Here is a 14,514-nt window from a genome sequence, read left to right on the forward strand (position 1 = left end):
ATTTAGATCATTCTTTGCAAAATTTTATATTCTGGCAATCTCAAAACTAGGCTCCTTCAAGATTCCTAGGAAGTCTCCCAAACTTGGGTCGGGTTCCACTATTCTGGTTTCTTTGTGTATGATGCCACGGGGTTGACTCAGAAACTTTGCTCAATATATGACAAGGCAGCATTTGGTGAGTGGTGATCTCCACGTTTATCTTCTCATTTATATCCCTAGGAAGACATACTGATTAGCTGAGCTTGTCAGTGAAAGCCCAGATTCACCATTGGTTTATCTATAACTCTCCTTTCTCTTTTTTTCTCTCAGTAGCACTGTAGGAGGAGAGAACACTTAATTCTGGTTGAATGTCAGCTTGGATAAACATAGAAACAAACTAGAAAGAAATGATGTTCTCCTAGGTGGAAAAGATGGAGATTCCAATACCAAATAGGTGTGAATCAGCAAATGTATGTTATACTGTCTCTCAAGGCCAGGTGTTCAATACATTGTGGGTAGTTAGTTATAATCAGAGTAATAATATCAGAGTTACGACATGGATCCTAAGCTTTTTAGCCATTAAACATATAAGAAATTTGTAGCATAGTGAGTTTTTTAAATAACATGATCATCCAGGTTAAAATAAGACACACTGGGCCGGGCGCGGTGGCTCAAGCCTGTAATCCCAGCACTTTGGGAGGCCGAGACGGGCGGATCACTAGGTCAGGAGATCGAGACCATCCTGGCGAACACGGTGAAACCCCGTCTCTACTAAAAAATATAAAAAACTAGCCGGGCGAGGCGGCGGGCGCCTGCCTGTAGTCCTAGCTACTCTGGAGGCTGAGGCAGGAGAATGGCGTAAACCCGGGGGGCGGAGCTTGCAGTGAGCTGAGATCCGGCCACTGCACTCTAGCCCGGGCGACAGAGCCAGACTCCGTCTCAAAAAAAAAAAAAAAAAAAAAAAAAAAAAAAAAAAAAGACACACTGACCTCACATATCCTATCTGAGCTTCGATTTTGTCATCTGTAAAAATGGAGATAGCAGTACCTACCTTACAGAGTTATGAGGCTGAGATAAGAGGGAAAGTTACAAAGTGGTACCAGGTACACAGCCCAGAACTGTGCACATAGAAGGCTTTAATACTGTTTGAAGCATTCCCATCTCAAGCCAGTTCCCTGACCTTTATAAATTTGAAGGAATAATGAAACTGATTTGTTTAAATTGTCAAAATTATTTCTCTCCTGCCCCTGTGCGCTTCTGCCCTGTCTATATTAGATTTCAAGAGATTTCCCTTTTGTCATCTTGGCCAGACACTGGAATGTCTATCCCGTTTGAATGGGGATTTATAAAAGCATGGGAGCTAGTGGCCAAGTGTCACACGTATGCCGCATCCCTAAATAGAAGTCTCCCTAGGGCGCTTCCTGACCTGCGCAATGCTGCCGACGGCCTCCTTTCCCCGCTCCCCAGGCAGAGGAGCAAATCACAGGCCGAGGGGCCTGCCACGACTTGCGCACAAAACAGGTCTGGAGTTTGGAAGTTACATTTGCTGGTTGCCCAGAGATGAGTGCAGAATTCAGCTTGGAGGTCTTGGAAACTTCTAGTTGACTGATGTTTATGCTTTTGCTGATGCACCCACAGTTCCTGGGACACAGGAGAATGCTCAGCTGGGGGTCTGTACCCCAGCCAAGGAGGTGTCTTCCCAGACTCCCCTCCTTTTAGCAACTTCATGCAGATGGAGCTTGGGTGGATGGATCCCGGCACGGTGTTCAGAACAGTGGCCCTGCCGGTGTGTGGGCACTGCCTGCGCAGAGCACCTGTGGTTTCTGGTCCTCGAGGGCAGGGGCGCTCACTGACAGTGGAACCCACAGTACCAGCCCATCTTTGGTGGGCTGTTTCCACCCCATTCATCCCTGCTCAGCTCTTCATAGGACAGCCTGTGCTGGCAGAAAATTGCCCCCACCAGTCAAGACGTAGGGTATCAACATGAGCCATGAGTAATGACAGGGCAGCTTCGCAGAGCGTAAGGTAGCACCTGATACCTTGGACCAAAACCGTATTTTTATGTATCTTTCACATGTGCAGCTCTTGTCTTTGACTCATCAAACTTTCTTTCTTTTTTTTTTTTTTTTTTTTTTGCTTATTTCAGTTTGAGTATGAATTAATGAAAACAATTGTTTCATAGGCACTTGTATTTCTTACAACTGAAGATGGATATTTGTGAAGGAAGGTAATGAGAATTTTACATTTTTCTTTTCCTGTTAGGCTAGCAAAATTCCTGGTTTTAATCTAATGAGTGTTTATTTCTGGTAACAATATCAAATCTAAACGGAGTGGATGTGGAAAGCATCCTGTACAGCATTAGGCTTTGGACATCTGTTTTTATTATACCTCAGTCTTGGCTTAGAGAGGCTAAGGATTGATAACTTTGTTTCATGTTATTTCGGTTGGAATAACATCCAATAAAGGATGCAGCTATGTTTCTGGTAAAGACCTGAGAAATTTTAAAGGGAGGAGGAGACCCAGAATGTACAATGGGCTTCATTCAGGAAGGCAGATCGGGCCTAATTTAGGTCCACTTCTGAGCCCCTTGGTACCCACGGATGACTCATTTTCTCTCTGGGAAGCTTTTTGCTCATCTGCCTATCATTCAGTGCTTCTTGTGTTACCAAGACCATCTCAGTGACTAGAAGGGAGAGGAAATTCCAAGCCAGTGGTCCCTGAGCTACCTCGTTTTCTTGACTTAGGGAAGAAACTGCAGCAGGTAAACTGGTGGGAAGAGCACAGCTTATTCCCAATCTCTTCACCGCGCCCCCAACCCCTGTGAGTTTAGCCCTGGGGAGGAGGGTCTTCAGAGGCTAGCAGTGTGCTGTACCGTGAGGGAGTTGGAGTCTCACTGGGGAAATGAGACCATATCCCATGAAACAATTAGGAAACAATTAGAACCAATATGGGCAGTGGAGACCACAGTTGTCATAAGACTTCAGGAGCCCCTGCTGGTGTGAGCTAGAAAAGTCTTTGTAGATTGCTGGGATGAGCCAGAATTGGGTTGGGTAGAGAAGCGAGGAGGTGGATTTCCCTGGGCAGTGAGAAGACACCCCACCCCCGACAGCCCCACTTGGAAACCACATGCTGAGAGCTTACAGGAGAATAGAGAGGGCTGTTCGTGTCCTGTGTAGGCGGGCATCTTACATCTAGCAGGCAGAAGAGAACTGTTGAAGGTTTTTAAGCAGGACGGATGTGGCCATATCCACAAAGATAGTATCAGTGTGCACAAGGGAAGACTGAAAGAGGCCAGGGGTGTTTCAGGCTGGATGGAAGGGAATGGACAGCCTTCAAGGAAGCTGTTTTAGCATCCAGGCCAGAGACCTGGGGGCATGGCAGTGAAGTTTGTGGGGAGAGGAGGTGGAAAGATAGAAACAAGAGACACCTTGAGGAAAGGATTTCCAGAGCCTGTTGACTGTTGAGCAGTCATAGAATTATAGAATTCTCATCACTTAGCTCATCCTCCCATTCAAGGTAGGAATGATTCACTTCCCCAGCACAATCTGCAGGTCTTTGGCCTTCTGCTTGATCACCCCCAGTGAGGGGGAGCTCACCCTTTCATGAGGCAGCATTTTTACATTTTAGGGTAACTTGAGGTTGAAATTACCAACCCCTCTCCTGGGTCCACGCTGTCCTTAGCAGCTGTGGAAGCCCATTCTGTCCTTCTCTTCTGCACACACAGTCTTTTCCACCGAAAGTTTGCAGTCCCCTTTTATGAGACAGGCACTGAACTGTGCTGGCCAAATAAGGTCAGGGCTTTGCCTCCTCAGGAGCTTTTAGTCTAACTCTCCAAATACTGGAAATGGGTTGTCTTCAGTTTTTCTTCTCCAAACAAAATGCCCCTTGTTATCTCCATGTGAGTCAGGGCAAATCTGTTGAGGCCCACATCCTGGCTTAGATGTCTGGCCCTTGTCAGGTCCTTACCACCTCTCTGAGGAGAGGGTCTCTGCTACCGAACGCTTCTCCGATGTGGATCAGGCTATTTGTAACTGTGGGTCTTTTGACAGGCCCAGTGGAACATACTGAGCACTTTTCCTAAGTGTCAAGTTGTCCCGACTTGTTTGAGCTGTCCATGGTAGCCGGCACTCAAGGTATCATCTCCTTCTTTCCAAGATGGTTGATCTCGTCCAAGCCCTTCACTCAGCAGGTGGAGACCCCGAAGCCCAGAGTGAAGGAAAGGGATGTGTTTAGGACACGCAGCCGAGTTGAGAGCAGAACAGAGGCTTCTGGTGTTCCCTAGTATGTATTTGGAACACCATTCTTTGGAAATGTTTTTCTTTCTGACTTCTTCATAGGATTGCTTCTTCCGTCTAGAGGGAACCTCCTCTGCCTCTTTTCTAAGTTGTTCCTCAAATCCTATTTACCTGCTCTTTCTCCAGCAACGACACTGGCTTAGATTTAATCGAACCCCATCTTGTTAGGAGAGCAAAGAGCTGATACTCATCCTGTTTCTGCCTGTCCTACCCACGGGCTCTCTAGATCTCCAGATGAACAAACAGATGGTGAGATCCCTTGGCCGCATCTGTAACCTTGGGGAGATTATTTGCAAGTCCCAGCAGGAACACAGCGTCACTTGAGGAATGATGGGGACCCCTCAGATAGGGAAAGTCGTCTTCGTATGCAGCTGCAGAACCAGCACACAGCACAGTGGACAGGAAGTGGAACCCCTGGAGGGCCACATTATCAGAAAGGAGGAGTGATTCCCATCTTGGGTACTTCATGGGCTGCCATAGAAACTGTGTTCTCCACTTCCCACTGGGTTGCTTGGAAGAATGTTTTTAAAGTCTCGCGGGCTCCCAGTGTTGCTGTTAAAGATTCCTCCGTTTAACAGAGATCTCCCCACCCTGCAAGCCCTCTCCTAACCTGTTCTGCCCAGCAGTGACCCCTGCTCCAGGTCTGCTGGTGAGCTCCTGGGCAGGCCGTGGAGTCTGCAGTTGAATGCAGAAAAGAAAAGGAAGCAATCAGAGGATTCAAAATATGCCTAAGACAGAGGTAGAGTCATTGGCAGAAACAGGGCACCTGGAAAAGCAGTAAGTTTAAGAGGAAAGGAGAACAAGACCAACCCAAGTCCATGATTACTAGTGAATGGCACGAAGACTGAGAGACAGACAGATCACTGAACTCTGTAGATCTTCAGGAGGGTAAATAGATAAAGGAATCCGAAGTCATATAATTAGTTAATTTAATTAAGGAATTGCAGGTTTTAAAATTCAAAATACTTTTCTACTGGTCCCTCCTAAGAGGATGTTACTATTTTAGAAAGAGGGTAATCAAGAACCAAAGGGTCATTAGAACTTAGGAATTTAGTTAGAGAGCCCTATGATGAGTCTCCGGTCTTTACTAGAAAGATTTGAAGGCTGCTCATTGATCTCAGAGTATAATTTTTTCACTTTTTTTTTCCTCTTAGAGATACGAGCCTGACCCTTCTTGACCAGCCAAAGCGCTGGCCATCATTAGACCTTTAGCTTCATGGTATTTGTGATGGCTATTATTTTAAACATGCAAAGGTTTTATTTTAAAAATTTTTTAGTGTGTTACATTTACCTTTACTGTCCGAGATTGATTTGTCTCATAAAGTTGCATTTGTTACAATTCATGTTCTTTTGTAATGGTTGATCAAAGCAAAGAAAGACATGTGCTGCTTACTACCCATGATCTGTGAATGTTTCAGGCTGTTGTTGGTTCTTGTGACTTCGCTAATATGTTTTTCTTCTGACAGGTTAACCTGCCCTCTTAACTCAGCAGTGGTTCTAGCGTCCTATGCCGTACAATGTAAGTCACAAAGGGAGCATTTCACGGATGGGCAGATTGTTCTGATCAGTGTATGGAGAAAGTCATTGGTTCCTCCTGCTTGACCAAGTCCCTCTTCCCCAAGAATCCTGCTGGACAGCATATCTCTGGCTGTCCAGATAGTCCTGCTTTTACCCAGACTGGCACTCTCCGGTATCATGGGGATGTTGGATTAAGGAAGGTGGTTAAGGCGAAAGGAGTGAATGAGCTGTGGTGTGAAGTTTTCTCCAAGGGAGCCCGTCAGACAGTAGACAGCTGTTGCACATTGCATTTTCCAGAACCTTTGCTCAGGCATTTGATCTGATCTTCATACAAATCCCAGTGGGACAAATACTTGTATCAGTCATCTCTTATACACATGGAAACCTAGACCCAGCTAGGTTAAGGAATTTGCTAGAAGTCACCCCTGCTGCTTGTTTGGTGCTACTCTAAAACACTGCTGGGATCTTATGAATTTCTTTTTAGAGTTTCAATATAGCTAATGGATTGTATATTGATCTATACCAGGGCTATTCAATAGAAATATCATGTGAGTCATATATGTAACTCTTAAGTTTTCTAGTACCCTCATTAAAAAGGGTAAAACGAAACAGGAGGTTTTTTATGTTTTATTTAATGCAATATATTCAAAATATTAGCATTTTACCTTAATGTAAAAAGTTATTAGCAAGATATTTTACATTCTTTTTTTTATACTAAGTCTTTGAAAATCAGTCTGGATTTTACACTGACAATACATCTCAGTTTGGACTAACCACATGTGGCTAGTGGCTACCATATTGGATAGAAAGTCCAAATGGAATTTTCTTCAAGGCTGGTTTAAACTGGAGTAGGAATCCGCTCGTTCAGTCAGCAAAACTTCATCAAGGGCATATTCCCTTCCACGTCCTGCGTGTAGATGCTGGGTAGGCATAATGAAAAGAACCAGATGAGAGCAAAATGTCACTTGATAGTAGCAATACAGTTCATCAGCATAGTACTCAGGTAGAGCTGTTTGCAGCTCAAGACCTAAGAAATCTGTACCTTCCCATAAGCCCAAACCATCTTGGCCTGTTACTCTGTTGACCTACTGTGTGGTAGACAGTTAAGGCAGCAAGATGGTCAGGTCTGAGAGCAGGCACTGGTTGAACTACACACTCTGCTCTGGTCTCAGAACGGGCAAAATAGCAAGAGAAGGCTGACCAGGACTGCTGAGGTGGCCCTAGGTCTGCCTACTTCCCTACCAGCAAAGAACAGAAGTGAGGGAGGTGAAGAGCAAGGTGGCTGGACCTGCAGCTTACCCACCCATCTACATGGAACCAGGAAGTGGAGGGCAGGGGACATCAAAGATGACCACCTGTGATCCTATTCACGAGTAAGACGAGACCCAGAGTTAGTCTCTCCATTGATCCTGCATCTCCTCTTCCCCTAGTGGGAAAATGAAGACAGGTGAATGGGCCTGGGTGGATTTGAACCTTCCCTTCTCCCTACAATATGCCTGGGACAGGCCTGGCCATGTCACATCCATATGGGAAGTGGCATGGTCACCAGTCAGCTTGTATTCTTATGATCTCTAGACCTTGTGAACTGTGTCTCTGCCAGGTCAATCAGCTGAGGAGACTGAGCTTCCCCATATCTCAGAGCGAGTTTGGTGTTCACGGCCTGAGCTTCAGGTTTATGAGGCAGGAGCACTAACTAGAATATAGGCACATTCAATTTAAATCCTGGCATCCCTGGCCAGGTGTTGTGGCCCACGCATGTAATCCCAGTACTTTGGGAGGCTGAGACGGGAGGATCCCTTGAAACCCGGAGTTTGAGACCAGCCTGGGTATTATGGTAGGACCCTGTCTCTGTGAAAACTAAAGAATTAGCTGGGCATGGTGGCGTGCACTTGTAGTCCTCATACTTTCTAAGGCTGAGGCAGGAGGATCACTTAGTCCCAGGATGTCGAAACCAGCATGGGCAACACTGTGAAACCCCATCTCTACAAAAAATAGAAAAATTAGCTGAGTGTGGTGGTACAGTGCCTGTAGTCCCAGCTACTAGGGAGACTGAGGGAGGAGTATCTATTGAGCCCCAGAGGTTGAGGCTGCAGTGAGCCATAATCATGCCACTGCACTCCAGCCTTTGTGACAGAGTGAGACCCTGTCTCAAAAAAAAAAAAAAAAAAAAAAAATTCTAATGTCTCTGGTAACCAGTTATGTGGGATTGCCTCTCCAAATCTTGGTTTTCTCACCTGTGAAATTGAGGTAACAAGTGGTTTAAGACAGCTCTCAATATGGCTACTTGGTTCAAATTAAGCAGAAATGTGAAGGTGATCTGTAACTAAAAATTCTTTATTATTGGACCATCCCTGGCCGAGTCATTGAGAATTGGACTGGAGCCATATATGTAGGTCTTGCCTTTTCTACTTGTACCTGCCTGACTTTGAGCTTCTCCAGACCTCAGTTTCATGACCTGACACATGAGGATAATAAGTGTCTCCTTCAATGGTTGTAGTGAAGATGAAATGAGTTACTGTATGTAAAACTCTTAGAATAGTGCATGGCACGTGGCAAGTGTTAGCTCTTACTGTATTTTCATTATCTGCCCAGAAGAAAGCTGTCAGGGAATTGCTTATTGTAAACAGTAAATTCTATTTAGAGTAAAATTTAAGAACCAAATAATTCTATGCCAGGCTTCAGTAGTCAGATTCCCTTCTGCAAAGAACCGATAGAATGGGGGCTAACGAAGTTGTGGGCACCTAAAAAGTACAAACTGGCTTCAGTAGAAATATTAACATTACTATCAAGCTAATAGAATCATGGCTTATCAGGCAAGCAGTTTTAAGTATAAGCTTTTATCCCTCCACCCTCAATAAATATATATATTGCAGAGCATACATTTCTTTAAGATTAATACTTGCACCAGGCATGGTGGTTCACGCCTGTAATCTCAGCACTTTGGGAGGCTGAGGCAGGCAGATTGCTTGAGCCCAGGAGTTTGAGACCAGCCTGGGCAACACGGTGGAACCGTGTCTCTACAAAATATACAAAAATTAGCCAGGTGTGGTGGTACACCCCTGTTGTTCAAGCTACTAGGGAGGCTGAGGGGAGAGGATTATTTGAGCCCTGGAGGTCGAGGCTGCAGTGAGCCATAATTGCACCACTGCACTCCAACCTGGGCAACAGAGCGAGACTCTGTCTCAAAAAAAAATTAATTATTGTATATGAAATTACTGGATCAAAAGTTATGCCTACATTTTATGATATATTCTGCTAAATTCTTCCAAGAGAGGCATCTAATATAAAGTCCAGCACAGTGGTTTGCACCTGTAATCCCAGCTACTCAAGACGCTGAGGTGGGAGGATTTCTTGAGCCCAGGAATTAGAGGCTGCAGTGAGCCACAATCGTGCCACTGCACGTCAGCCTGAGCAACAGAGCAACCCCATCTCTAAAAAAAAAAAAAAAAAACAAAAAAAACAAAAAACCGTGATCTGCAGGTAAAGTACCCGAAAATACACAATGGTGAAAAATTGTTAATGGCCTGTCAAGGCTTTATGAGGCTCAAAGTATAAAGTATATTTTTTGGAAATTTATGTTTATTCCAGAATGTTCCCTGCACCTCTGCCACACAGAGGTCTGCACCAGCCTCAGGGTGCACAGATGGATAAAACACATTGCTCTCCCCAAGGAGTCTACAGCCTGTAGGGAGGCAGATGTGGATAATACTAGCGGTGGAGATGGCCACCAGGGATGCACTTCATCCTGCTTGGGGATGGGGGGAGAGCATCTGGGAAAACATCCTAGGAATGACCCCTGAGAACCGTCTCTAAGATCAGATTGGAGGTGGATGAATAGCAGGTAAAAGACCTTCCCAGTACAACAGCTGGGCAGCTTGAAATGCTGTACGTTGGAACCTGGGATATACCCTCTCTGTGCTGCAAAACATAAAATACTGTCAACCAGAAGAAAGCATGGAACTTAAAAAGACAAGGTATTTCCCACATAAGCACTTCCTTTTTTGTTTGCTATAATTAACTTTTGTATGTGTTGCTTTCTTACAGATAGGAAAATGGATTACTTAGGAGTTTGGAGCATATAGTATAGTAAGTAGGTAAGAGTAGGGACAGTGGTCAGAGTCTAGCCTCCAAATTAGCAGCTGAGCAACTGTGACAGGCCCCTTTGAGTCTGTTTCCTTATCTGTTTAGTGAGGATAAAAAGCCTTGCCTATATGACAGGGTTATCATGAGTATCAAGTGGGATGATGTCATTGAAATCGATGTGAAACCGCCCTGTGTTTTGCATATGTTTGTTTATCACTGTTTAACTTTGTTTCCCCCTAGTGGTTAGCACAGAGCTTTGCACAGAGTAGCCGTTTAGGATTTAAAGGGAAAACCACCCCACAGGGAGGCTCATTGGTTGTGTTCGAAGTTCAGAACGTTTGTCAGCAACTTGCCTAAAGAGAGAACCTTGCTGTTCATGTTTGCAGAATGATACCAGGGATGGGACTGTTAACTGGTATGATGGGTAACCTTATTGGGATCCAGGAGGATCTCCATCAGCCAATGAAACCAACCAAGTAAAGGTTCATAGGACTCCACCTTAAGACTCAGGAAAGTCATTTACAGCATTTTGTTGGCCTTTGGGGACATGACTGCTGTCATCAAATGACCAGCAGCGGCTCACAGGCCTGGTAGGCAGGCTGGTGGGGTGGTAGGATCTCTAACTGGGGTTCAGATCACCTGAGTTCTGATCTTGACCCTGTCCTAGAGATCTCTTTTCCTTTCCAGACCTCAATTTCTTCACTCTTAACATGAGGACTTTGAAGGAAGTGATTCTAATGCTTTCTAGCACTTTTCCTCATTGGGCATGCTGTGTCAGGGCATTTAAGTGATTTCATGTGAACACACTATGTGCGCTTAACCCAGCACAAACTTACCAGCCACATAGCCTTGATGTTTCTTTCCACAACTTGGCCACATTTGACTGACCTTAACAGCCTCTGGTCTAACCTTGACCAAGTCTGCATGCATTGGTCACTTGGCTCTCTGCCCTTTTCCCCTTCCAGAATTGAACTTTGCATCAGCCTCTATACAGATCAGTTCTGAGCACCCAAATTTCTGAGCACCTACTGTGTGCCATGCCTGATGCTGGGCCCTAAAGGTGAGTCTGACCCACTCCCAGCATTTGAGGCACAGTGTAGGAAGGAAACAGATCCCTTCGTTATGGTGTGGATCTCAAAGAGCAGCCCTGTGGTGTGAGGGCGGTTAGGTGAGCAAGACTGAGTGAGACATAACCTTTGCATCTGCCCTTTTTTTTTTTTTTTTTTTTTTTTTTGAAACAGAGTGTGGCTCTGTCACCCAGGCTGGAATACAGTGGCGCAGTCTCGGTTCACTGCAACCTCCGCCTTCCGGGTTCAAGCGATTCTCATGCCTCAGCCTCCCAAGTAGCTGGGATTACAGGCATGCGTCACCATACCTGGCTGATTTTTGTATTTATATTACAGACGGGATTTCACCATGTTAGCTAGGCTGGTCTCAAACCCCTGACCGCCGGTGATCCACCCGCCTTGGCCTCCCAAAGTGCTAGGATTACAGGCATGAGCTACCACGACCAGCCGCATTGCCCTTTCAACTTTGTGATGAAATTCACCCAAACAGCCGCCTGTCTCACCCACTTCCCTTTTGAGATTGGCTACAAAGTATCACCATATCTTTCCCATACTCTGCCCTTGTAGCAGAGAAGGAGTTATTTGATTTGGAAATCTTTGGTGTTGAATTGAGAATCCTCAGAAGCCTCCTGGCATTGCGGCCAGCTACAGGAAGGAATTCATTAAAATATTTGGAAAGATCAGGGCTAGTTTTTTTTTTTTTTTTAAAGATGAAGTAGAAGCTTTTGTTTGTTTGTTTGTCAAGACAATGGAATACGAGATCAGTTGCCCCATTCGAGCTAGAGATTATCTTCTTCTGTTTTTAGACAAATGGGAAAACTTTGTGGAGAAAGGAAATGGATGTCCTCAGGTCCCATAAGCCTGGTCCTTGGCTCTTCACCTGGTGCCAGCCTTTTTTCCAGTTTCCTCAATGTTCCAGACACCCAAATGGTTTGAGTCCTTGGGGTAGCCATGGACACTTGTACAGGTTGAGCACTGCACAACTCTCAAGAATGCCCATCACATCATAGGCATCAACAATTCAATTCACGTTGGCAGACAACAGTCAAGGGTCTCAAGGAAGCAGTACCATTTGGCCAAGGGGCTAGTCTCGAAGTCACCCTTCCTTTTCCCTCTGCACCTGCAGGTCCCTAATATGATTCCCCTGATAGCCCCAGAATCTCTCTTCATATCTTGACTCCCCTTAGAATGTGTCTTTCTCCCTAGGAACTTTGCTGCTGCCTGAGCCCTGACCATTCATCCCCACTCACTCCCACCCCTTGTTCCTGTGGCCCCTGAGCATACCCTGGTCCCCTTTCTTCCACATCTCCCTGAATCCCAGGTGATGGGTCGGGATGCAGAGAGTGGTCAGGTCTGCATGGCCTCCCTTCTGCCTACACCCAGTTTTTAGAGCAGATTGGTCCAGTGTTATGGTAACCTTGGGGTATGGCAGAGAAAGCCTGCACCGGGCGTGGCATACGAATTGTGGCATTTTCTTTATGGGTTCTCTATCCAGTGACATGAGTGCAAACTGCTGTGCTGACCACAGTATATGGAAGAGGTATGGGATTAGAACAGGGCCTAGGTTCAAACACCATCTCCCAATTTTCTCCCTCTGTGTCCTTGGGAAGAATGAGAATTTGATTGGATCATGTGTAATAGTATCTTAGCCCATAGTGAAGGCTCAGATAAGTGTGGAGTCTGGAGCTAGTGAGAAGCTTCAGTTCGTGTGGTGCAGAACTTACGGAAAGGTATTTCCAATTAATGTTATTCTGGTGATGCTGTAGATGCTTATAAATACAGACCATATTAAAAAGGCAAAACTAATTATGATTTTCCCCTTATTCTGTCTTGATAGCTCATTTTGGAGACTATAATTCTTCCGTACATCATCCAGGCTATCTTTCCGATAGTCAGTTTATACCCGATCAAAATGATGACTTTTTAACAAAAGTCGAATCTCTGCATGAGCAGCACAGGTGAGGGGGGCTGGGGTGGCCTACTTTGGGAACTTGGGTCGGGTATTTTCAGACATCATATCCCTTTGTGTTTGATGCAACCTCTTTCTTTTGTGCATGAATCCTCTTTCAAGATGTCGGGGGTTTTTGAACCTTTGAGCTGGTATGGTGGCAGATATATTTGGCATAACTAGCATTTCTGTAAAGTGTAAAATCCAGTAAGAGTTTAGGGTGATGGCTGCTGCATCCTTTTCAGGATGTCATTGAAATCAGTAAATTCCTGAAGGAAATGCCCATTTTGAAATCTGATTGCCCCACCAATGGACTGTACCAAGGTAAACCTCTTAGCAGTTTACCACATTTGATAAAACAAGCTGTTCCTTCAGGTCTTGTTAAACAGACAGACAGATAGACGTGCAGTGCTGACCAGTCTCCTGTGTTCAGTTTGTGAAAAGTGCTCTGCGTCCAAGTGAGGAGCATGAGTCTTCTGCAGTTGCCCCTGCATATTTGTTGCGAGCCTCAGCTCCAACACATATACCCAATTCTGGCTGCTCTTCCCCTTCCTCGTTTCACTTAAAGCTACAGCAGCAGCTGTTCAGTCCGGGTCAAATAAAGGCCACCCTGACCAAGAAGGCCAGCTCTCAAGGGGCTGCTTTCTTCTTGGGAAAGCCATAAAAACAAAGGCCAGGCAACCAAGCGTCCTTTTAAGAAAGCACTGCCAAACCTCTCTCCCAGAATTACTCCCAGGGCAGAAGTCAATGTCCTAAAATAGTACGGGGCCAGTGGCGTTTGAAAGTTTGAGGCCACTGCCAAAAGAAGAGATAAAGGCAGAGAGACCTAAAGATTCCCTACGAATTAGCAACTTGGAATAATTAGGGCAGGGATTCTGAAAGGTAACAGTCTTCTACGTCTGAATATTGAGAGCCCACTAAAGGAAGTGTTATTTAATTTAAAAACGAGATGGTTAGAGGGAGTCAAATTCAATGGATAAGAAGAAAAACTTGCTTTAGTAGAATTTAGTATTAGATTGCTTAAGATTGATAACATAAGGCATTTAAATAACCTTACAGAAATAGTATCAAATGTTGTAGATTTTTTAAAATTGGAGATAATGCCCTCTATTTATTGGATGAACTCTGCTTTTTGTCTTTTCTTCTGTAGTGGGCTAAAACAATCAGAAGCAGAATCCTGCTATATCAACATAGCGCGGACCCTCGACTTCTATGGAGTAGAACTGCACAGTGGTAGGGTATGTATTCTTGTTATGTCTTGGATCAAACATTATGTTTTTATTTTAATCTCTGAGACTTTGAAAACTTCTTTGATGAAACTATTTCTTTTTCATTGTAACAGGACTTTAAAAAAGATATTTGGAAGGTTTATTAAGTAATACTGAATTTTTTGTTGGTCATTTGTCCAATTGCTTTTTTTTAATGTTTGCTTTTGTACTTGAAGACTTTCCTTTTGAGAGATTAGGGGCTTAGAAACTGGTAATTTTTGTAAGACCATTTTATATTATGGTTTTAACAGGCAAAAAAATAGGTATAAATTCATTTTTCAAGTGACAGTTTAAGGGGCCAAGATTTCTACTTAATCTCAAGTGCTGCCCAAATTGGAGCTAGTTACTCAAATATG

General features: G+C 44.6%; 1 protein-coding gene across 13 annotated transcripts in view; it reads left to right on the plus strand.

The window, feature by feature from the left end:
- PTPN3 (protein tyrosine phosphatase non-receptor type 3) overlaps nt 1–14,514 on the plus strand; it is a 123,421-nt gene that overhangs the window by 47,729 nt on the left and 61,178 nt on the right. For 7 of the 13 annotated variants that reach the window (XM_045373599.3, XM_045373600.3, XM_074016859.1 and 4 more), the window contains 4 exons: nt 2,162–2,206; nt 5,741–5,793; nt 12,780–12,900; nt 14,041–14,128. In XM_045373599.3, the coding sequence (XP_045229534.1) occupies nt 2,162–2,206; nt 5,741–5,793; nt 12,780–12,900; nt 14,041–14,128 (307 nt within the window). Of the gene's footprint in view, nt 1–2,125; nt 2,207–5,740; nt 5,794–12,779; nt 12,901–13,660; nt 13,773–14,040; nt 14,129–14,514 lie in introns of those variants that run through there. The other 6 variants (XM_074016861.1, XM_074016865.1, XM_074016860.1 and 3 more) reach the window with 3 other exon arrangements.

This window comes from Macaca fascicularis, chromosome 15 (assembly GCF_037993035.2).
Source record: "Macaca fascicularis isolate 582-1 chromosome 15, T2T-MFA8v1.1".
Classification (NCBI taxonomy): domain Eukaryota; kingdom Metazoa; phylum Chordata; class Mammalia; order Primates; family Cercopithecidae; genus Macaca; species Macaca fascicularis.